Source organism: Morone saxatilis, unplaced genomic scaffold (genome assembly GCF_004916995.1).
Source record: "Morone saxatilis isolate NCDOM2014 unplaced genomic scaffold, NCSU_SB_2.0 Contig0, whole genome shotgun sequence".
Classification (NCBI taxonomy): domain Eukaryota; kingdom Metazoa; phylum Chordata; class Actinopteri; family Moronidae; genus Morone; species Morone saxatilis.
In genome coordinates, this window is record NW_023339650.1 from 6,524,916 (window position 1) to 6,547,610 (window position 22,695).

The following is a 22,695-nucleotide window of genomic DNA, read 5'->3' on the forward strand; positions in this document are numbered from 1 at the left end:
TGACAAGTCAAAATGTCTACCACAGAAAGGTCTGTTGCACAGTCATCTGCCAATAAAATCAAAGTAATTGTTTTTGCATCTGTACAGCCAAGCAAACAAACCTGCTGTGCATAGCTGCAGATGACCAATGTGGCTTTATGAAGGCCACAAACTTGCATAATTCTTGGGGTTTCCTGTGTATTGTTCCTTTTGTTGTGTTCTCGCAGGATAGAAAAGCAACTGAAACAGCATTTAAACCATGAAGGCAATGTAAGGCTCTGCACTACAAGCCAGACTAATGAATGTGTTCTAAGAGGGTTCACAGCTCCTTAAGGCTGACTGTTTAATTGCAGGTTTAACCGACTGACACCTACGAAACCTCCTACACCACACTAAATAGTTCTCTGGTAATCTACTTGACGATAACACAGGTCTGGAGGAACCTCCATTATATTCAGAGGAAGGGGACACTGACAAGCCAATATGTGATTTTTAATTAAATCTACCCAATATATACCCATTAGGATTGAGTCCTAATGGCAGCTATTAAAACCTGCCTCCAAAGCATTGGTCGACCACTGATACTGCAACTTAGCCATTCAGTACAAAGATACACCCAAATTATCCATTAGCACGTAGCAGACATGATATCTGACCACACAGATCTGCTGCAGAGAGCGCAGCTGAAGGACAAAGGAAAGAGACGGAGAGAGAGAGAGAGATGATGAGGGGGCTGGAGATGCAGCCGCCTTTAGTGGGCTACCACAGTTAAATTTATCACAGTCAACTGAGGAGGAAGACACCAATCAATACACCATCTCTGTCTGTCTCCTTCTTCCTTTCCATCTTTGCTTTCCCCTCCCCCCGTCGGTCACATTCCACACCCACACAAAAAAAAAAACCATAATCAGCATCTTCATCTACCTAAAAATGCAGGGCCTGTGGTGGAAGATGGTAATGGAGAAGAGCCCACCAGGGCAGAGTTGACATTGTCTTTGTATTTAGTTTAATTTTAACCTTCTCAAAAGAGTAATGGCTGAGGCTTTCAAACATGTTCTTGCTTATACAAATGCTGTGGTGAACTTTATTTACTTTATTTATTCATACTTTATTATATTAAAGTATTGATTGTTTTGCCAACAAGGAACAAGAAGGGCCCATTCCAATCAAAAGCTGGAGTTGGACTCATAAGGCACTGCATACTGAGTGTACAGGTAGGTTCTACAGTAACAAACCTACTTCAAAAAAAAGTGTAAGCTCAAGTGGTGGGAAGAGCACTCAAACCTTTGCGTGTCTGATTAATGAAACTCCCACACAGTATCTACAGTAAACATGAGGCAATTTCATTGCAGATGGATGAACAGAATGCAGCTGCAAAATCAAGAGCATGCCGCATCGATCTCTTACTGTCAGGGCATTTACATATTTGGTTAAACACATGCAGGTGTGGAATCTCCTGGCCCATTTAAAGGAAGTTGTGGTGCAGCAAAATTAGCATATTCTACAGAAAAAAGAGTATCAGATGATCTGAGGTTACTTATCATGTAGGAGTCAGCCCACATGAAGCCCACAGTGTTCATCAATCATCCAGATGTGTCTTCACAGCTTGTCTTTGAGGTTCTAAGTATGGTTGTCCAGAACAATAAGTAAGTCTTTCAATTTATAGTTAAAAAAGTTGGGAAACAAACCCTGTCCAAAGGTAACAAACTCCATCTACCAGTGCCTCAAAAGCTCACTGATTGTTTAATTCGTTAAAAAACGGTAATTTGTAGTTTTAAAGGGAGTATGTGCAAGCCTTCCTGGTCAAGCACAATGACATCCTCGAGTCTTGGCGTTGAGGTTGCCAAGCAACTAGTAGATACTCTAATGCCCGGTCCACACTGTCTGCTTCTGCAGTGCGTGTGAACGTCTTTTTTTATTTTGGCGATCGTGTGAACAGATGCTGGAGTCGCGGGTCTCAGCTGCAGCTTCAGCGACGCTTCACTAGACAGTCAACTCACAAACTGCTCCCTTTTCCTGTCACTCTTCAGCTGTCTCTATCGATTTATCGATTTTTTCCAATATTTATGCTAAGCAAAGCTAACCAGCAATGACTTCATACAACACACACACACCTTCTCATCTAACTGTTGGCAAGAAATAGGCATATTTCCCAAAACATCAAAATATGCCTTTAATAAAATATCATTCCAGTCGCATTGTGTGAAGTGAAATCAGTATTTGCACATTGTAATTAGTAATTAAACCAGTTACAATTAGTGGTGAAATGAGCATTTAACATCCGAAGGCGATAGAATGGAATAATTAATAAATTCCTGTGTTGCTGTTTTACTCGAATGCATAAATAAGAAAAAAATACATGTAATTATCTGATTTTTTTTTATTAGTGACATTGTGAATTTATTGGGCAACACATTGTTTCACACAGTTTGAGATGAGAATGCGTCCACTGTCACTGTACTTCGCAGTTCTGTGGCCAGTGAGAACAGCCGACTGAATGAAAAGCGCTGTTCCTCAATTAATGTATGATGCATTATCTAATAAATCACACATTTTTTCCATGTACCGAGCAGCTGTCCATCATGTGACTGTGAGTATGGAAAGCTCCTGTCAGCACTTTGATTCTATTTTGAAACGAACTGATACAAGAGGACTGAAATAAGCAGTAAAATAGAAGTGAGTCTGTTAGTCACTCACTCTCAGTGCTGATGATGGCAGCATGTATTTTCAATCATGTCACAACCAAGGATACATGATGTTTTACCCAATATGACATCGGTTATGTCAGCATAGCTATATACTCATGTTTACGGTGAAATCTACAGTTTTATGTTCGTTCTCCTTCATCAAATAGCCACCAAATGCCCACTCTGATAAAAATCAGACTTGAAAGGGCAAGAGGATATTGTAGGTCTCAATATCTACTCTCGTGCACTCTCGCCCTTCCCCTCTCTGCCAGGTGTGTATCAGTGTGTGTGCATGCTCTGCACAGCCAAGTTTCTCTTCTCCCTACAGACCCCACAACCCTCTGTGTGTCTACAAGACAGATGTGCAAACCAGATGTTCCTGCACTGAGGCGAAAGGGCTACAGACAAACCTGCTGTATTTGTCAGTTTCCTTAGTGTTGGGATGTTGTACGGCTAACGGGTTGAATCACCAACAGGTCAGGAGCTGTCAGATCTATCAGTGTTATCACAAATTCAAATACACAACTACTCACACTGCCTTTTGAGTCTGGTCATGTTTTCTAAGACCTGAATCTCATCAGGGACTCTTCCTTTACAGCTGGATTCCTTCACAGCTTTTAAGGTAGAGGAGTCAAGACAAATGTTCAGGCTGCATGGTAAAGGTTGTCTCATGTGAGTTCTGCTCAACATGTCCGGTATAACAGCAGGCAGGAAAATACCTTAGATTACACAGCACAACTATTGTAGGCCAAGGAAAGAGATATTCAGCGTGTGTTCCTCACAAGGACTCTATCAAGACTACATACACACAAACCTTAAAAAAAAAACAGGCACGATGATGTTTTATTCAGTAGGTTAGTGGAAAAAAAATGCTGGAACTGCAGGTGAGTGGCAGCTTCGCCCATTCCCCTCCTCTCCTCACTCCATTAGCCTCAGAGCCAGCCAACCGAGGATTACGGGGGCCGGTTTGCTGTCTAATTTCAGAGATGTTAAATTCTCTCTGAGCAGTGTGGGATTCACTCAAGAGAGTCATCAAAGTGTTGTGTTTGAGCAAACTGAAATCACTAAGAGGAATGAGGATAAATCAAATCATCATAAAAACTGATTCTGTGCTTGAAAGGAGTTTATCATCTTAACTCAGGCAGAAACTAAAAAACAAATTGGACATTCAAGCTATGATGAGAACTATCACAGAAAAGAGTTTTGGGTGTAATATTCATTCAGAACTCGAACTGCTTAAACAACTGGAGAAGATGTCAGATATTAAAGCAAAAGTTCAACATTTGAGAAATACAATTTCTTGCTGAGAGTTACACGAGAAGATCGATACCATTCTCATATCTAAATGTTAAATATGAAGCTACATCCAAAAGTCTGCTAGCTTAGCTTAGTTTAGCTTAGCTTAGCGCAAAATCCGCCGACCACTACATCTAAAACTCACTAATGAATACATTATATTTTATTTTGTTTAATCTGTACAAAAACCCCACAGTCTAAATGTAGTCTTGCACACAACCCCCACACCACACATTGCTGTTTTTACTCTTAGCTAAGCTACCAGGCTTCCTGCTGTAGACATGAGTGGTATCGACCGTCTCACTCAGCTCTGAACTTAAAACTGAACAAACATATTTCCCCAAATGTTGAACTTGCACACATCAGATCAATGGACATGATGTGTGCAACCCATTTTCTTAAAAATCCATGCTGTTAATTAACTGGATTTAATGATTGGGAACTTGCCAAACGTGGTGGTTTTCATGGGCTTTTCCAATAGTAGCTTCAGCCTATTAGACCTTCTCTGTTTTTCTAAGTGTTTATTTAAATTCATACGGGGGCTGAACTTTGTAGATTTTCCTCATCCTTGTGATTTTGCATTCATGTGCTTTTTATATTCAAAGCCCCTAACAGAAACATTTCAGTAGTAAGCATAAAGATTTGTATTTGCATATTAATTCATTGAGCCATTGTTGGTTCTTCTGTAGATTTTCTGTGAAAATATTTCCCCCAAGAGGATGAAGAAAGAAACTTGCCAGCGGTCGAAATGTGCTTTAATTATACATGACTTAATGACTAAATGACTTAATTTTCACAGCTAGTTATTATAGCTCAGCAAGACACCAAGTAGGGATAAAAAGCTGCTGTTGACCATATCTAAAGTCTTCTCATTTTCTCTAAGATAAGAGCTTTAGTTCATTGTACGGTGAGTGGCTTTTTTCATACATATTAAATCATTTGAAGTTAATCTAAGAGACAGTATTAGCATATATTTTGCAAGTCAAAGCCTTCATCATGTGAACATTGCTCGGTATATTGGTTGATTAGTCATTTTACATTTTCAGTTTCAGGGAAAAAAACACTAAAATACTTGAGCGCCAGCCTCCACTGGGAACACTGTAGATGAATTTGTTATGTTCTAATCAATGATCAGAGGAGTTGTAAAGTTCAGTCAAATGGTTTATTTTGGGAGGACAAGGTTGACGCATATTCAGCAAAAGTCTGCCCCTCAAGTGTCACACGCCTTCATTTCACAAGCTGTTGCCTTTCGTAAACTTTTCTCTGGTAGTGTTGCTGCCGATTGTGTGTGTTTGCCATGAAATGGGAAGTTCAAGAGACTAGGTATTTTTCCATTCATCATAAAATACCTAAAGCTTGATTCACCCTAAGTGACGATTAGTTCTTCTTTTCATACTGTAGGATGTGATCTCTCATAACAGTCACGTAATAAAAGCTAATCAAACGGCACCAAAACAGAAACCACTGTTCTTTTTTATTATAAATCAGATGATAGAAATCAGTCTGTGTCTGTGTTTCACTTCTGATATGATGGATATGATACTATTAACGTGCTTAATTGTAGAGCTGAATAAATGCATAATGTGTACAGGAGTTTTTTTTGTCTGCCATTATTATAATATTTATAATTGTTGGTGTCACTGGAGGATTTAGCTTCCCACGATGCTCTAAATACCACTTCTTCACATTCATCATGATTAAATGGAATACAATGACAACTCACCAATCAATATTTCTTCCTATGTTTCTCCCACTGACACATACATTTTATCTCGGACACATGACCCCATCTCGTCTCATAAACGCCTGACGTCATGTGCACCGGGGTCTAGCAGCACCCTCTCTCTGCTCAAGGCTGCCATTTCTAATTAAACCTCCTGGGGACTTTGCGAGGGTGTCACACTGCCGCAGACAGCTTCACTACAAGCAGACACTGAGAGTATCAAAGTAATGAACCCGAGGCTAGACTTTTAACCCCTTGTAAAAGCCTGAACGCTGAGGCATTTTCACTCTAATGAGAGGAAGTGCTTAAGCTGCTGGGTCATGTTGCTGACTTCAGCTTTTACACCAGGTTTTAGGAGTGTGAGGAAAGCTGCAATCTGGCCTAACACTGTGTTTATTAGCACCTGTAATGCCAGTAAGAACGTCTACTAATTGATCTACTAATTGACACTGAAATTGCTGATTTTTGCAGGTTGAACTATACAAAGATTATCCAAAATTTGGCTGAAATATCAAAGGCCAGGCTTGTATACATCTTTGTAAAAAAAAAAGGAGAACAGACTCTGCATGCATATCCCAAGAACTTCATTATAATTTAAAATCCAGTCCAAGATAAAGGAGCTCTTTCACTTATAAATAATTTTGACTAAGCTCCATAACTTCCACACAAAGACAAGAGTAGGCGTAGAAACACATTTCACTAATTCACTTCAGTCTTTGGGGACAGCTGGCAAACACAGTGAGGGTTGGTGCGGCAGGCTGTTGTTGCCTCTATCTCATTCTGCGTCGCTGAGCAATGCCGCCTTACCTTTCCAAAGTCTCTGACGTCAAAAAGGTCAAAGGCCTCGAACAGCTCGCTTTTCTTCATGCCGAACGTCTCGTTGCACGCTGCCAGGAAAGTCCTAATATTCTTCAGGCACAGGAACTGCGTTGGGAAGACAGAAAGGGTTCATCTGTTAGCGAGTCACCTAGAAATTTACAGGAAGTATGACGTGCACAGATAATATGATGTGTTATTATCTTTCATTTTCAAAGAGCTAGCGTGTGGATTTTTGTATGGGACTAAATTGGTTCTGCTTTTCTTTTTCTGCCTGCTAGCTCTCACTCTGGCTGTCTAATCAGGGCGTACAGCTGAGGACCTGCTAGACACACTGAAGGACCACAGCTCTAAAAGATAGATGAATCAGTGTTTATAGGCACCATGAGAGCATCTTGTTTCATTAATATGATGTATTTCCTGTTGAAATGAGACAGTGGAGTGGTGCATAATTAGAAAGAGATAATTCAACAGCGCAGGGAGAGAAAGGCAGAGATCTTATTTATTCCTGCTGGTACAGTATAATATAACTGCTAAGATACTGTAGAACAAAAAAATGAAATTATTGCTTTTATATATAAACCCTTCCTTAAGATTGAATCTCTCCTTATATTTTCCAGTTTGACTGTGCAGTGATATTGCAATATACCCCCCACTGTGTTCTTTTAACCAAAAATCAGCAACTAGTGACACTCTTTTTTTTTTAATTTTGTCTACATTTTCGGTTCCAAGAGAGTTCAGCCCTTCAATCTGTGATGTCTTTGGATTTTCTGTTCATAAAGTGTGAGGTTCTGTAGGCATAACAGTTGTTTTTGTTTGTTCAGCCATGCTGGATATCACTGCTCATTCCTGCTGCCCAGCTCTAAGCATGTTGTCATAATTGTCATTATGAGCATGTTCACTTTGTACAGCCTCACATAACATGGCTGTACCCTAAATCACCTTGAATATATCTTTTGCACTTCCATACTGCAATTTCTTGTTAATTATAAGTCGACATATACACAGATATCTGTGATAAGTTGAGCTTAGTTCTTTTTTTTAAATACTCCATACAAACAGATGAAACAGAAATATTAGCTCTCATGCATCAGAGTATTTTTTCCCATGAAAAAACAAAGCCATTCAATTAGAATGGCAAATGTGAAAGCTGTCATAATGAATAAAGAGAATTCTGTTGTCTGTTGGGATGAATCATGTATTCTAAATTCAATCTTATGTTATGACAGTTCAATATGAGTCATGGACTAATTTTCATAGAGGGTAACCAGATTGTTGCAAAGAGTTAAGTAACACAGTGCAAGTACTTTGCGGTAGAGGAAAACAAAAGGTCAGGAAACTCTTCCTCTGCTAATTTTTATACAGTGCAAGCTTAATTACAGCTGAGCGTGGACCTTGACCCAGAAAAATGTAATCAAACAATCAATAAGTAACTCCTCTAATAAACAAGGTCATTTACTGAGGATGCAAGCGTTTTCTGCCTCGTTAGCAACCTAAATCTTTTACTAATGATGTTAATGGAGCTTCATCCAGAATGATTTATTCAAATTATGCAGCAGTTTGCCCTGAATGCAGGTTCTGTCTTCATGAAGAGTGCAGAGTGACTGGCAGTAACTGAAGTGGAAAGTGTCAACATACTGTAGTTAGCCAATGTGCAGTAGCCGTGGCTTACGCCCATTGATCTTCCTCTAGTTTATACAGGATGGAACAAAAATATGTTTTTTTGCCACACCGTTGTCCACCACGGTGCTGGGATTATGTTCAACAGATGACCTTATCTGTAAATAATGCATTTCACTGCAGTAATGTTACATCTGAACTGTACATTGTGGAGCAATGTTGGATTAGAAGCTATTTTTTCAGCTCTTGTTTTGCCCTAACTTGCAAATATTTTCAATAGTTTACCTGTTACAAGCAGATCATTACACAAGGTGATGTGGCTTCACGCAAAGTGATGCTTGCATGGTGGAACTGGTACGGTGTTACATCAGAGTCAATACTGACATGCAGGGTGCAAAGACAACAAAATATCACAGCCAACACGAAGTCAGACAGAACAATTGTGTGTTTGCATATTTGAGCAGTGAGGCTGCACCAGTACAAGGGACCAGCATCTAAAATGAACAAAGACAACTAAAAACACTGGACTGCAATACAGAGACGGACAAAATTACTCAAATAGTGAAAAGAAAGAAAAAGGACTGAAGCATCAAATGGCGGTTACATTTGCAGGCAGACATGGAAGTTACCCTAATTTGTGTCAGCTTTGAAAAATGTCACAATAACATTTGAATCATAAGAAAACATCAGTCTTATTTTTAGCACCACAGGAGAAATGCAGTTAAAATTCCTTCTGTTTTTGTCATTTTGTCCCTTCTCTACAACTAAAAATAACATTTAATAAAATTACTGCATCGGAGATAAGTCTCCATATACCATTGCCTCTTCATCATCCTCATAATCTTCTTCTTCTTTTTTTTCTTAGGTAATACAGGAACTGAATTTCATTTGCTTGTTCCGGTTTCTTCAAATAAGCACAACCCTGTGCCATGTTGTCAGCATGTGTATGTCTGTGATCATGTTTGACAGTGTAATCTTGATAAATAAAAAGCTCAGGAGAAAAATAGCACTCAGACTTATTCTGTTCTTCATAAACACACCTCCGCCCTAGTGGTACAAAGCGATATCAGCTTTGTCTTTAAGGCGCATGTCCATGCATCAAATATGAAATGCCTCTCCACTCCAATTGAATTAGGCTTTACAAATGGCTTCGCAAGAGAGAGAAAAGCCCCCAGCCAGAGAGCTCCAGATAAGAGGCAGCGCAAGGCAGCGAGCGAGCAGCGAGTGAATAATATTGAATGTTTACACTTGTACACATCACTTTCTTTTATCAGACAAGCACATCTTGTCTGCCTGGAGTCTCTGGAGAGTCCCAAAGGACCTCGGTATATTATCTGAGGGAAGCAGATTCACAGAGCGCATATGAAAGACAGTGTCTCTGCTGAAATGAGCTGAAGACAGTAGAGGGGGAATTGTATTAACAAGAGTGTAGCAGCATGAGGCAACTAGTAACTGTTCCACTGGCAGCTTCTCTTCTGCATTAGTGACTCTCTGGGGCTCAGGAAGTGAATGGCCTAATGTGTGTGTGTGTGTGTGTGTGTGTGTGTGTTTGTGTATGTTTGTGTATGCACATCTGTATCTGCATGCAAGTGCTGTTGCCTGTGTATAAGTCAATGCCATTATAAACATAGTAAACTAAATATAGTAATTCATTTCAATACAAAGGTACAAAGGTATTGGCATATAGGTTGGTGGGTAATAAATTAAATAAAAATTAAATTGCTGTGCAGGAATAGCAAAGATGTGTTTTAAGTAAGCACTAATATGTCCTGCTCAGTACATATCTTATATTAAAACTGATTTTAGAGGTCCTAATCAAACATGCTTTTTTATGTTATGTGTTTATGAAAAAATACCAATACATTGTTGTAAATAATGATAATAACAATATTACTATCAGCCTCAAAAAAACATAGTGGTTGGGCTCTAATTAAAACCCTGGTATTCATAAATGTACCGGGTGAAACAGTAAAATCCGAGGCAAATATAACCCTCAGTGTTAGTATACGTATTTCTGCATTTCAATGAAACCTACTAATAACCTCATTGTGTAGAATAAAGCATTAAGGACAGATTATGCTGCAACATCTCAGCAGGAAGCTCCAAACACACGCTGACTTAGTTAGGATGAAAATGCAGTGTATGGAGGGCTTAAAATCCCACCAATGTATTTTATCTCTTAGACCATCCATCTGGAATATAAGTGGAAAAAAAATATTCCTGTAAGTCAAGCCATCTCACCGCTGTGCTTTTGATATGAGCCAGGCCGTGCTCTGTATCCACAATAAGTATCCAGTTTCTGCTTATGTATTCCTTGGTACAAGTCAAAGCTCCATAGCAACAAGCTGGAGCCTTTTATGGCCCCTGTGCGTATTGTGGGGCTTAATGAAATCCTGTTCTTGTTCCCTCATATATCTACGCTATGAAAGACAGCCAGAGTTTGGCCATGTTGCTGTTTAAACCTCGTTGAGCATCAATTAATGGCAATCAAACAGAGGAGTCTCTTGCAGAGGGAATCAAGCCCTGTGCAAAGAATCTAATTTAGTAGTTAAAAGCTCTTTCTCTGTCTGATTGATATGTTTACTGATAACAGTGCGGGAAAGAAAGGAGGAAAGCATGCTAATAAGACATATGTCCTTCAGTTTCAAACCCCTGCTGGATTACCTCGCTGAGATTGTGTGTCCGGAGTGAATGACATAATGTGCACAGCCCTGATCTGTGGAGTTCTTTTGTCAAGACTCTCCAAGTCATAACCGGTGGGTGACGGGTCACATCTATGTCATGTTGGAGCTTTTGTCAGCTGTGTAACCAGGAAATGAGAGATGGAACGTAGGCGACTGCTCTCCCTCAGTCTGAGGTTGGGGTCATCACAGCAGACAACCCGTGGCCAGACACCCATTAGCTCACTTATCTTAATGGAATACTGTCAACATAATGCAGTGGCCAGCAGCTATTCATTCCACAGATATAGTGTGGTAACTGATTTCATAGTTCCTCTCTGGTTTAAGGTGTGCTAAACTGTGAAATGAGCTGCTTGTTAGGTCGCAATGAAAACCCACAGACTCTTGGTTTACAACTGCACATAACTGAAAAACACCAACGTGGCATACAGATGGTCGTTCCAGTCACTTTTTCCAGTCGCTTTCGTGACTCTGAATATCCCCTGCTAGTTGGTGACAGCCTCTTTATCACCTCTTTACCATATCACATTTCCGGTAAGGGACTGTTCTGTTTTTTCAGGAGTTTGGCTCTCTGGTTACCTCCCTCTTTAGGTGAGGGGACGATTAGCGTGAAAGTCATCTGTGTTTCCAGGAGATAGCTCTCTGGCGCTCCTGCTAATCCTAACATTCAGTGTGTTGAGTAATGGCAGTGACAAGCATTATCCTGAAGTGAGAAAGAAAAGGAGAACTTGTAGCTTTTTGAAGGCTAATTGTTTAGGCTGCACTGATACAAATGTTTATAGTAAGGCTCACACTATGCGCAGGCATGGGACAGTATGAATATTTCATGTCACAACTAAAGCATACTGGAGCCCTTACATTTTGAATAGAGTGACACCACTGACAGGATTACGTAACCCCTGCACATACATCCTCATGCATTGTATGAACTTGTATGTATTTGAACAAAATGGGGACCCACTCACAGAAAAACAGACTACAAGACTACAAGCATAACTTGCTTTGTTTCAGTGTGTGTTTCAATCCAAAAAGGGATGGTCGGACAATTCTTTGGCTGTGACCATTTGCCAGCACAAAACTCCCCATAAAACACTTCTGATTTTGAATTAATTCAACAAACAAGATACAGCCTGTTAATTCATAAGCTTTAGAGGGGCTGGGTGGTTGATTTTGTTACTGTTGGCAGATTCAGGTTAGCTTTTTCTCCTGTTTCCAGGCTTTGTGCTAAGCTAAGCTAACCGGTGGCTGTCTGTAACGTTATATTTATGTTACAGACTGAGGCCATGTCCGATGGTAATTTTCAAAAAGTTCTTTTAGTACTTTTTTATTACAAACATATATAGATACTCCTGGCCACATAGCTCTATTCTCTCTTCTCCACAAGTTCATCATGTTGCCGAAATACAATTTTCAAAAGATGTCTGCATACATTGAAACACAGCAGCAATATGTTAACCACTAAACCTCTTCCTCATCTGTTGCTTTGGCAAACAAGAAACACTGCTAGCTCTCAGACTAAAGGTGAAACCTCCTTTTTGTCACCTCCTGTTCCTTCTCCATATTGATGCTGTGTTCAAATAAAGCCTTTCTTACGATGCAGGTGTTGTCTTTGACATATTTTAATTATTACTGTGTTGTCTGTCAGTTTACTTCTTTGTGTTCTCAAAGTCAAAAAATAACATAAATAAAGGATAATAGCATCCAAACTGCGTGATCAGCCATCGTGACATTTAAAATTCACAATCACAGGAAGAATTGAAGATGACAGAAAACTGACATTTCTGCCACACAGCCAGCAGGTTTTGTGAAAGCTTTGATTCCCATGTTCACACTAGAGGAACATCATTTTGACTCTGAAGATAATCAACAAAGGCATATAGTTCCCCATGCTTATCACATTCATCCATGTAATGACAATAGGGCAATAAGGGAAAACCCACCTCCCTCCAACCCCCCACCCTTCCACCTCTGTACCTCCCCCACAACACCAAGAAGTGTCTCAGAAGCCATTTTCCATTAAATCCTGGTTTTAACCCCAATGACCCTCACATATACACAAAGCTTACTCCATCCCCCCACTAGACAAGGGAATTGAATTAGTGCTACAGCATGAGATATGAACCTTCTTGGCTACAGCATTGCAGGTCAAGTAGTTTTAGCTCAACTGTGTGTGATTGGCTCTAAAAAAAGGTTTGTAAAGAGTAAGCGTGTTGGAGATTGGAGGGTTTAATGTCACATAAACTGTGCAACACACTAAATAAAATGTACACACTGAATTCACAAACACTGAAGCGTGAATGGTGAGCAGACAGAATAGCTCCTCCTCCTCCTCCTAACCCCCCTGATTCTCTACCTCTTGGAAGATTGTGTTAAAAAAGTGTGAATAATGCTCTGCTGTGCTGTTTGACAGGGCCTGGTCAACTGCTGTCTGACCTGTGTGTGTCTGTGCCCACTCAGGTGTGGAGTTTGACCGATATGGGTTTGTGAAGGTTGATATAGTACCAGTGGTGATATTTTTTGGATTTAAGTTGCAAACATTTGAGCTGATAAACGGCAAGTTTGTCCATTTTCTTGCCAAAAATGATTCATATTTCCATGGATTTTCACTCCTGGCAAGTTTAAGCTTCCAAGGAAACTAGGTATCATAAAAAATATATAATGTATTCAAAATAACAACAATATACAGACTCATACATGCCCTCTTCGTTTTCCTTATCCTCTGTGTGTGCCGTGTCATACATGGATGAATGGAGTTGCTATTGTTCCTACTCTATTGCCCTTTTTCCCTCTCTGTCTCCATGACACAAATAAGGACATTCCTATTTCCAATAGACAACAGTCATCCATCAATTCCTCCCTGAGTCGCTCAGAGCAGGACGCTGCATACATAACTGTCCCTGCTAAAGAAGACATGGGTCAATAATCTGCAGCAGGCATTATCCATAACCATACTGGGTTCTAGCCTCCACAAAATGCATATATGTTATGTACGCAAAAGATACACAGAGGTTTTGGTCAGTCTTAAATCTCCTCTCCAGCTCGTTTGGCTCCAGGTTTCCACTACAGTGAACCTGGCAGTAAAAGGTTGCAGACTCACTGCTGCTGGCTATGACCATGGATGTAAGTTGGCATCATCTTGATCTATAATTCCTGATTGCTCACTGTCTTCCAGATAGCTTCTTGACATTTCCACCAAGCTAAAAAAGGGCAAAACTGCTATCATCATTTGTTAAAGTTTTCCTAATCATACTGTATGCTGAGATGTCTGCTCTGATGTGAGTAAGCCCCTGACTACACTTAAAATGTCACTTATGATGATGATTGTTTGCCAGTAAAGACAATAGACAGTATTGATTTTCTCAAGAGCTTTCAGAGCACTCAACAGTGATTAACTGAACCATCCACACCAGAACTGAGTAACATAATAAACATTGATTGCAGTTACATTTTCCACCACTGAATATCTCCTAATAAAATCAGCATATACATTATCCATACTTTAATGTGCACTAGAGCATAGCCTTTACCGGTTGGCCGTGGTGCAGGATTGTTACCTTGGTGACGGAATGAAAGGTCAGTTCGCTCTGTGCACGTGCACAAGTGAGGTGCAACAGAATCCTGCCTTTGCAACTACCAGCGTTCATGTCACTGTACATAAAGCAATGCGTGAATATGGTGATGACACGCCGGAACCAACTAGTACGACTGCATTACGCTACACTGGAATTGCAAATGGGAGGCTGCGGCACGCGTGGCTGCAGTAATGTGGTGTTTACACACTGACAGGTGCAATCTTTTCTTCAAAATGAATCACAGAGGGCAGCCAAGCCACAGTAACTCAGGGGTAGTCATCAAGGGATTCACAAGCTGTATCCGAATGCTCGCAAACCGCATACTAATAGCATGCATATTTACTTGGATAAAGATAGGAGCACACATACAATATAGATGAGATTGTTAAGTATAAAGAATGGTCACTGAAATCTGACCCATGATTCTTAACATGCCTCACTGTTCCCATAGAAACAACCCAAAAGGGGACATTTTCTACACAAGATGACGGACGACAAAGAAAGCGGAACAGCAGCAAATTCACTCCCAGATTCCAATTTTTTATAACTTTATGATATGATGAATCCTTTCTTAGATGCAAAATAGACACACCTGAAATAATCTCAGTGTTGCAGAAAGTGCTACAGACTGCACTCCCACCACATCACTTCAGTTGTCTGTGACCTTATAGTTTATTACCAAGTACCTTACCTTTCAGTTACCTTGACAATCCCACAAGAGGCTTTATCCCTCTGTAAGTACACTTTAAAACCTAATCCGAACCCTAACTCTACCCGTAAAATGTACACAGTATAACATCTAAATTGTATGTTTTTACACAGAATCACAATCTGTCATGTAGCTGCAAGTTCTAACTCCTGATTCCTGAGCCCGTATGAGAGGCACAGGTCTTATTCTGCATGAACCTAAAGGAAAATTAAGACATTCTCTCTTTCTGTCATTCTCATTCTCCCACGCTATCTCTCTCTAACTTTTTGTCTTTGCAACTGACGAGCGAGCCTTGGAGCCTTTGAAGCCTGCTGTTTGGAGTGTTCACTGTGTGAAACCAGCTTTTCCCTTCATTGTTTGACATCACAGAATTTTGGTCACAGCTTGATAAAATATACATATATGCGCCATGTATAATGTATAATAGTATTATTATGTGCTGTATGTGTAAGTGTAATACGGCTGCCAAGGTCTCTTAGAGTCAAATTCAGTTTGCCAACTGAAACAACACACCTGCTGAATACCTGCTGCACACACCTGGTTCTCTGTATATAAGCTATGCCTGATCGCTAGCTATATGTAGCCTCACATTGCTGTACTCTACGTCATATTAAAATAAACAGATTGTTCATTCATGAATGTGTTAATTAAGTCTTCACAGCTTCTCTGTGTCAGTGTTGAATCTGTGAGAAGTGTTCTCTGTACTGATGTACTTTGTTTCTCTCTGAAACACTCTATGGTGCTCGTTAAAATTAGACCTGACTCTTACTCATAATGCGTCCTCTCACTTTCACTTTCCAAAAGTGAAGTACAGGCCTTGAAGTCTTTGAGAGTGGCTCTATAAAGAGCAAAGTTTTTTGGGTTTTTTTGCTGTGTGAAGGCGGCTTTTCTCCTCAGTGTGTCTGACGTCTCAGTGCCTTGGTGTGAGCTTAATCGAGGGCATGTTTAGTTTCACTTCCTTCCTCTATTCCATTTCCTGATTTCCTGTGCATGTTGAGGCCCATGGCTGGTCTGTGTGAAAGGTTTTCAGGCGCTGGTGGGTTTGCAACAATTTTTCACACTCTGAATCCACGGTTTATAATCCTGTGTCATGGCAAACAAGGCAACAGTAGGAATAACAAGTGTGAGGTGTCAGGGCATATTGCAACATTTCAATTTCAATCAAATTATATGATGAGATACTTTGGAACCCCAACACAACCTCACTTTTATGTATTTAAGCAGCTGTTGCATCAAGAGCTGGCTCATGCTAGTTTGATTTTAGCACACAAAAAAAACACACATACAAGGAGGTTAATGTCCTCGCTACTAACTAGAAGCGGTGTATATTTGTAGTCTTGTCAGTGAAACTGACAAATATTTCAAGAAACTGAGTGATGGAAAGACTGCATGTTGCCTGTTTGACCACATGGCCGGTTCGTTGCACCATGACAAGCGATCCATAGTTCCTCTTAATGCTAAACCGCGGATTTTCACTGAGTGAGACAAAAAACAACTAGTGATTATGTGGTGTTTCCTCTGGTAGGAAAGCAAAATGCAGCAGTTGCTGTGGTAGTGCTGTGTCTAGACTATGTAATTGGTTCATTACAGCCCTGTAAAACAATGATCAAAGAGGTCAAAATGATGCTTTACACTGACCTCCAGCCCTTAACTGTAACTTTGAGCTCTTCATTTTACAGTTATTGCAAATCTTGTAAATTGCACAATTCCTTGCAGTCCACAAACACAACCCATGCGTCATTCTTCATTTCTCACTGTAAGAGAGGCTACAGCTCAGATCAACTCATTAAATCATTAAACAGACTGATCCCATTGATTCCATTTCTTTTTCCTGTTTTCAAGTAGTTTGCTGGCTCTTTATTGCCCTTCCATGAGCACAGACTCACTATGTATAGCCCCATACACATATCCACAAACACAATTAATGTTGCAGAACGAGAAGCGAACATCACACATGTGAGCCCTCCAGAGCTGCTCATTCATTGTGCCTTAACAACGCAGCTAACACCACCACAGTGGGCTAGCCCTTCAGGGCCCTTTATGTCCTCAGAGATGCATCTATGGGGGCCAGACAGGCTCTTTGTAGCCCTGTCCCTTCACTGCCTTTGTCTTTCCATCGCATGGGATCCCATGGGTGAGGCCACAGTGGCGTCCCATGTGTTATTACTAGCCAATGATATAGTAGCTGCCACGGCCCTCATGAATTATGCAAGCCGAAAGGGAAGCAACTCCACCCTCAGTTATGTAAATTTAACTTTGAGGAGACAGAGGGAGGGAGGAAAGTTGCTGGGGGGGTGTGACACCCTTTTTTAGGTGAACGTGATATGCTCATAGAGGGAGTTGGTATCCAGCATCAAGAGGTGAGAATGTGTGTGAAAGGGGAAGCCACGAGTCATGATCTACTGACATACATATGCCCACACCAATATTAGAAATAATCGTTCACAAAATGTACATTTTGCCACTGTTAATCACATCAGTAACCTATAACCTATAAGCATGTTATGAGAGTGTTAGAAGCTGGTAGGTTTTTCCCAGCAAAAATCCTACGGTGAACAGGAAGTGATGTGGGGTTTTCTGGGTTTTTAGTAATATACAAAAGACGCACTACGGTATTTTATTTTAATGAGCAATTGGGCAAAGAAACAAACACCACATAAAAAAATGTAACTTTCAAAGACAATCATTTGATAACAAGGTTTTCGCAGCAGGTGTAATGTGCAGTGTTTGCTCACATTTGTGTGGACATGAGCTTTAGAGATGTATGGTGCCTAAGCCTACTACTAATGCTAATTCACCTGTGATTGTAGATTCTTCACTGCCTCGATGTGAGTAAGCCACCCACCCATGCATAAAACAAACTCTGCCTATAAATAACCCAGCCTGGGCCAGGCCAGGCCAGGCCAGGCACTGAGCATAAGTGTGGTTCACAACCTCTCCACACATGGCAAATCTGTCAGCAAACACTGACTTATTGATGTCTCTCTATCAATAATTGTATTGGTGCTAGCTTGACTTCTAACAGTAAATGGACCAATAAGATTCTCCTCTTACACTCCCAATCTAGTTTTCTCTCAAATCTCAGAGTAAACTGATCCATAGACAGATTTCTGTTCCCACTGATGACATTAAAATCCTCTACTTTTTTTAAATTGTCCACTTCACCTGTGCGCTCACATTGAACAGTGGATACCCAATTGGATTGGGAAAGAACTGTAACTGCATATCATATTGACCGCCCCACTGTGACATTGAGTTTGGAGTGCTATTTTCCAGGAAACGAGCCTAATCCCCCTCTCCATCAGTTGCACAGTACATCCATAGTACTGATATTCAAACCTTAATCACCTGTTTTGCATCAGATGAGAGCATTAGGGCATCCATCATGGAGTGATATACTATAGTGTGTGTTTGGGTGTGTTATTGGTACAGTCTAATTTTTCTGCAGCAGGTCTGCAGGCTCAGTAGGTGAGTGTCTACCTCACTGTGTGTTGTCACTGAGCCAAACACACAGATTCACTGTTATGAAGGCGAATATTAATCTGGTCGTGGCTCCGGCTGTCCTGTTATTGAAGCAGATGGTATCTGACAAACAGGAGCCACGTAGACACAGCTCTCTGTCTATCTATCTATCTATCTATCTATATGGCATTTCTTGCAAAATAAAGACTGAGTTGTTTGTGGTACATTATTAGTTAAATTTGTTAATTATTTTAGATATATTGCTAAATATAACATGAAACAAAACTAACAAATCAAACAAATCAAACCAACCAATAAGGATATTTTGATTGCCTTTGTTCCTTCATATAGGGAAGCCAAACCAATAACTTATTTGTTTAGATTCTCAATAAAAAAGCTATTATAATACTTGTGTTTGTACATGTTGTTAATGCTATGAGATAAATCCACTTCTCTATTAGGGATAGCCCACAACAAAGCCTCATCACCACTTAACCTTTATCCTCTGTGTACCTACATCACCTATAGAGAGCAGATTGAGGAGCTCTTTGTACATAATGGTTGAGTGTTGACCAATACTGTCTGTAAGTAACAGTCACTGTAAGTAACTTATAGTACAAAGTACAAGTAAAAGAATCATAGAAAGTATTTCCCCCCTCATTTTCGCTCAGAGTATGACTTTTATGTAGCCCTACGTTGCCCCAATTCGATGGCTACCAAATTCCGTCTAATTTTTGGTCAATTTAGTGTTTCCTTGCTCACTGTCAAATAAACTCACGATACAAAGCAAACATTAAAATCTCTATGCAGTGGCAAGGATCACCCCTTTTCTTCGGCATACACCCCACACACAAGCATGAACTACAGTGAATACAATTCAAACTAATATCATTTGTTGACTTCCTATCTGTAACGTTTTCCGCCACCACAATAAACTGCGGGGGCGGTAGCGAGCGGTGTCCCCAAGATTTAAAAAAAAGTTAACGTTTTCCTGAAACCAAGTGCTAATTTCTGGATTGTATTGAGCCGAATTAGATAAATGACGATTTCCTTTCAGAATAAACTTCAGTCGTGTACTTAAAGGTATACTCTTTTTGCCGAGGGTCAAGGGACCTTTAAACTAGCATAATTCTTACAGAGTCTGGTTGCGCTCTCTCTAACGGGGCTTAAGTTATAGTTTGGCGACGGAGCGAGGAGCGGTCATTGGAGAACGCTTACAGTCGATTCTTACCTGAGACATTTGCGGTCGGAGGTTGATTTCCTTTAGGTTGATGGACTGGGGTCTCAGGTTGTTGAGCAGATGGCACAGGAGGACTCCATCCCGGAGCGTTTGGGCCAGGTCGAATACCTGTGCAGACTCCCATGTAACCCGGTGGTTAGCTGGAAGCACCTTGCAATTAATTAACCACAGCGCGCATTGCCTCCAGTACTCCATCATTATTCTGACTTCAGCCGGACGAGCTTTAAGAGAATTTGTTTTGTTTTGTTTTTTTTTAAGCAAGTGGGAAAAGCTGACGGCTCGGTTGGTGGGTCTTTAGATCAGCATCCATGGCTATAATCCGCAAAGTGTAAAAGCCGATGAAAACGGAACTGGAGCAGAGCGGAGGGCTGGTGAAGATGCAGGGGAGCCGCTCCAAAGATGACAGTCCGGTTGTACTGAGGATGTGGATTGGAGCGCACCCTGCACTCTTCCTCTCGTCTCTCTTCCTCTCTCTCTCTCCTCTCTCCTCTCTCCTCTCAGTCAGTCACACACGCGTTACACACACACTCTCTCCTCTTCTCCTCCTCTCCTCTATGTCTCTCTTTCCCTCCCCCCTCACCCCAGTTCTTCACCTCTTCCGCTTGCCACCCATAAAGGCTCGTTGTGCACAGTAAAAAGATAGAAAAAGACACGCTGCAGCCACATCGGATAATAAATTAAAGAACACAATTGGGCTGTATGGGAGAGCAAGCATGCTTTTATTTAAACATGTTGATTCATTTAGCATATGTGTACAGCCAGTATTATCACCCAGCCCAAGTTCCTCTCTGCATGTAAATATCCTACCTGAGTACCATAGGGATTGTTAATTAATGATTGAACAAACCAAATAAGTTCATAACACTGAGACATACTTTTCTTCACTATTATTCAGGCTCCAAAATATGTCAGCTGTGGTCTGACTTTATGACTCATAAACCCACTGAAACTCTTATTGTGCCCTCATTTGACTTTATCATATGAGCTGAAATTAGTCTAAAAACTATAGTTTGATACGTCTATTGAATTAAAGACTATATACTATATATATTACGCATATGTTCTGGTATAATTTCCAAAAAGTATAATCAAATGTAACTGAATTAATGGTTGCTTGTTCTTGTTCAGTGATGCATTTTATTTGTTTTACCAGAACTCTGAACCTTACATTTGCATGAGTCAAACATTGGGTTTTTGGAGGAAATGCTGCAGCTCCTGCAACAACAAATATGCCTGTTATCTGCTTATTTTTGTGGAAGATTCACTGGATACTCGAGAGGTTTTTGGTAGAGTAGGATTTAATGGTGCTGCCGGGTTATGTGTTATGTTTAAAAATGTAACCACTGCACAGCTGTAATTCTGTTCCTCTCATATACTAACAAAAAGAGCCCTGTCTTTTGATTTGCCTCTTTATTTAGCTGTCATAGGGCTCTGTGGTATTCAGACTCAGTGAAATTGAATTTTGTGAGTATTATTTGGAAGAAGAAAGAAAAGGATGTTGGACAGTATGTCTAATTTAGGAGTAAAAGTAGTTTTTAATAGCATCTATTGACTGTTTTTTTCAGTAAACCTACAGAATGACAAAGCCTCATTCAAGATTCATTGTAAAATGTTTACATATCTTAACTCTCATCTATCCAAAACTGTATATGTACATCCACTACAAAGCTACAAAAACTGTTGTTGGTCCAATTTGGCTGCTTCTTATTCCTCCACCTTCTCCATCAGCTTACCAGTTGTCCCTCCTCCAACTACCACTTTCTACAATGAAAGGCCAATTTGTTCTCTTTTATCCATCTAATAAAGAAATTTCCAGTTACAAATACCCTACTGCCATTGTTCCTTTTGACGAAAGTAAACACTGCAACTTCTGTTTTTGCTACTTCCATGCAGTTTACATATGTTACACATCACCATGCTTTTTATTGTAAGCAGTAATAGTAATAGTACATATGTACATATATAGTACAATAATAATACAACAGATAATTGTTTTTATGCTTTGAAAACAAAGCTTGTATTATCTGAATGTACACGAATGAACAGTATGCACCAAGAGAGGCAAATATGTGTTAAAATATGCTTTAGCATTTCTAACATATTCATCCTGCAAATGCACAGCTCTGCTTATCATCTCACTAAGACCATGATTGGCATGACTGAGCCAGTATATGTTCTAACTGAAGATGGGTTTATCTTTTATTGCTTCTGAATAAAATGAGGACGCTGTGTGCTGACAGCTCTGGTTAGTCTCATAATCATCAAATTAAATGATTGCCCGGTAATGGGAATGGAAAGGATGTGGGGTATTGCAGTATGTGCAAGATGCCTTTGCGTCATCTTTACCGGGTGCCAGTACATTATGTAGCCTATAGATTGTGCTGACTGGCTGAGATAGTTTGACCAAGAATGTTTATCTGTCATTGTCATGGTGCTTATGAGCGAAACCCAAACTTACCTTGTGGAGCTGCTGAGTAAGAGTATAGAAGACTGCAGTGATGGCCTCAGGGCATGAATGTGAAGCAAGAGAGTGCACCTGCAATGCAATTCAGATTGAAGTTTTTATTGATCCCTGTTGGGCTATTAGCACAACAAAAAGCGATAGGCTACATAAAGACTGTAGAGCAATGGAGACTAAATAAACATCTGAATCAGAAAGAGTGATTTAAGCATGAGAGCAACGTAACATCACAGAAAGACATGACAAAAGTAGAGCATTCTGAATGTATTAAATAGCAAAGACAGGAATGTAAGCGGATGAAAAATCCAATATATGAAAAAGAATACAACTCTCTACATAGCACAGGGTGTGCAGAAATGTGCTGGTAATCACATTAACAGCGCTATATGAGACTGATCTCACAATATGTGCAGAAATGATGGAAGATAAGAAGAGAGGAACTACGCACC

The 22,695-nt window shown here is 40.2% G+C and overlaps 1 protein-coding gene across 1 annotated transcript in view; it reads right to left on the reverse strand.

The window, feature by feature from the left end:
• LOC118321941 (guanine nucleotide exchange factor VAV3) overlaps positions 1–20,233 on the reverse strand; it is a gene marked incomplete in the record, with an annotated part of 89,966 nt that extends 69,733 nt beyond the window's left edge. Inside the window, 2 exon segments of the mRNA XM_035653517.1 lie at positions 6,493–6,609; positions 19,777–20,233. Of these exon segments, the coding sequence (XP_035509410.1) occupies positions 6,493–6,609; positions 19,777–19,983 (324 nt within the window).
• Positions 20,234–22,695: the final 2,462 nt, after the last annotated feature.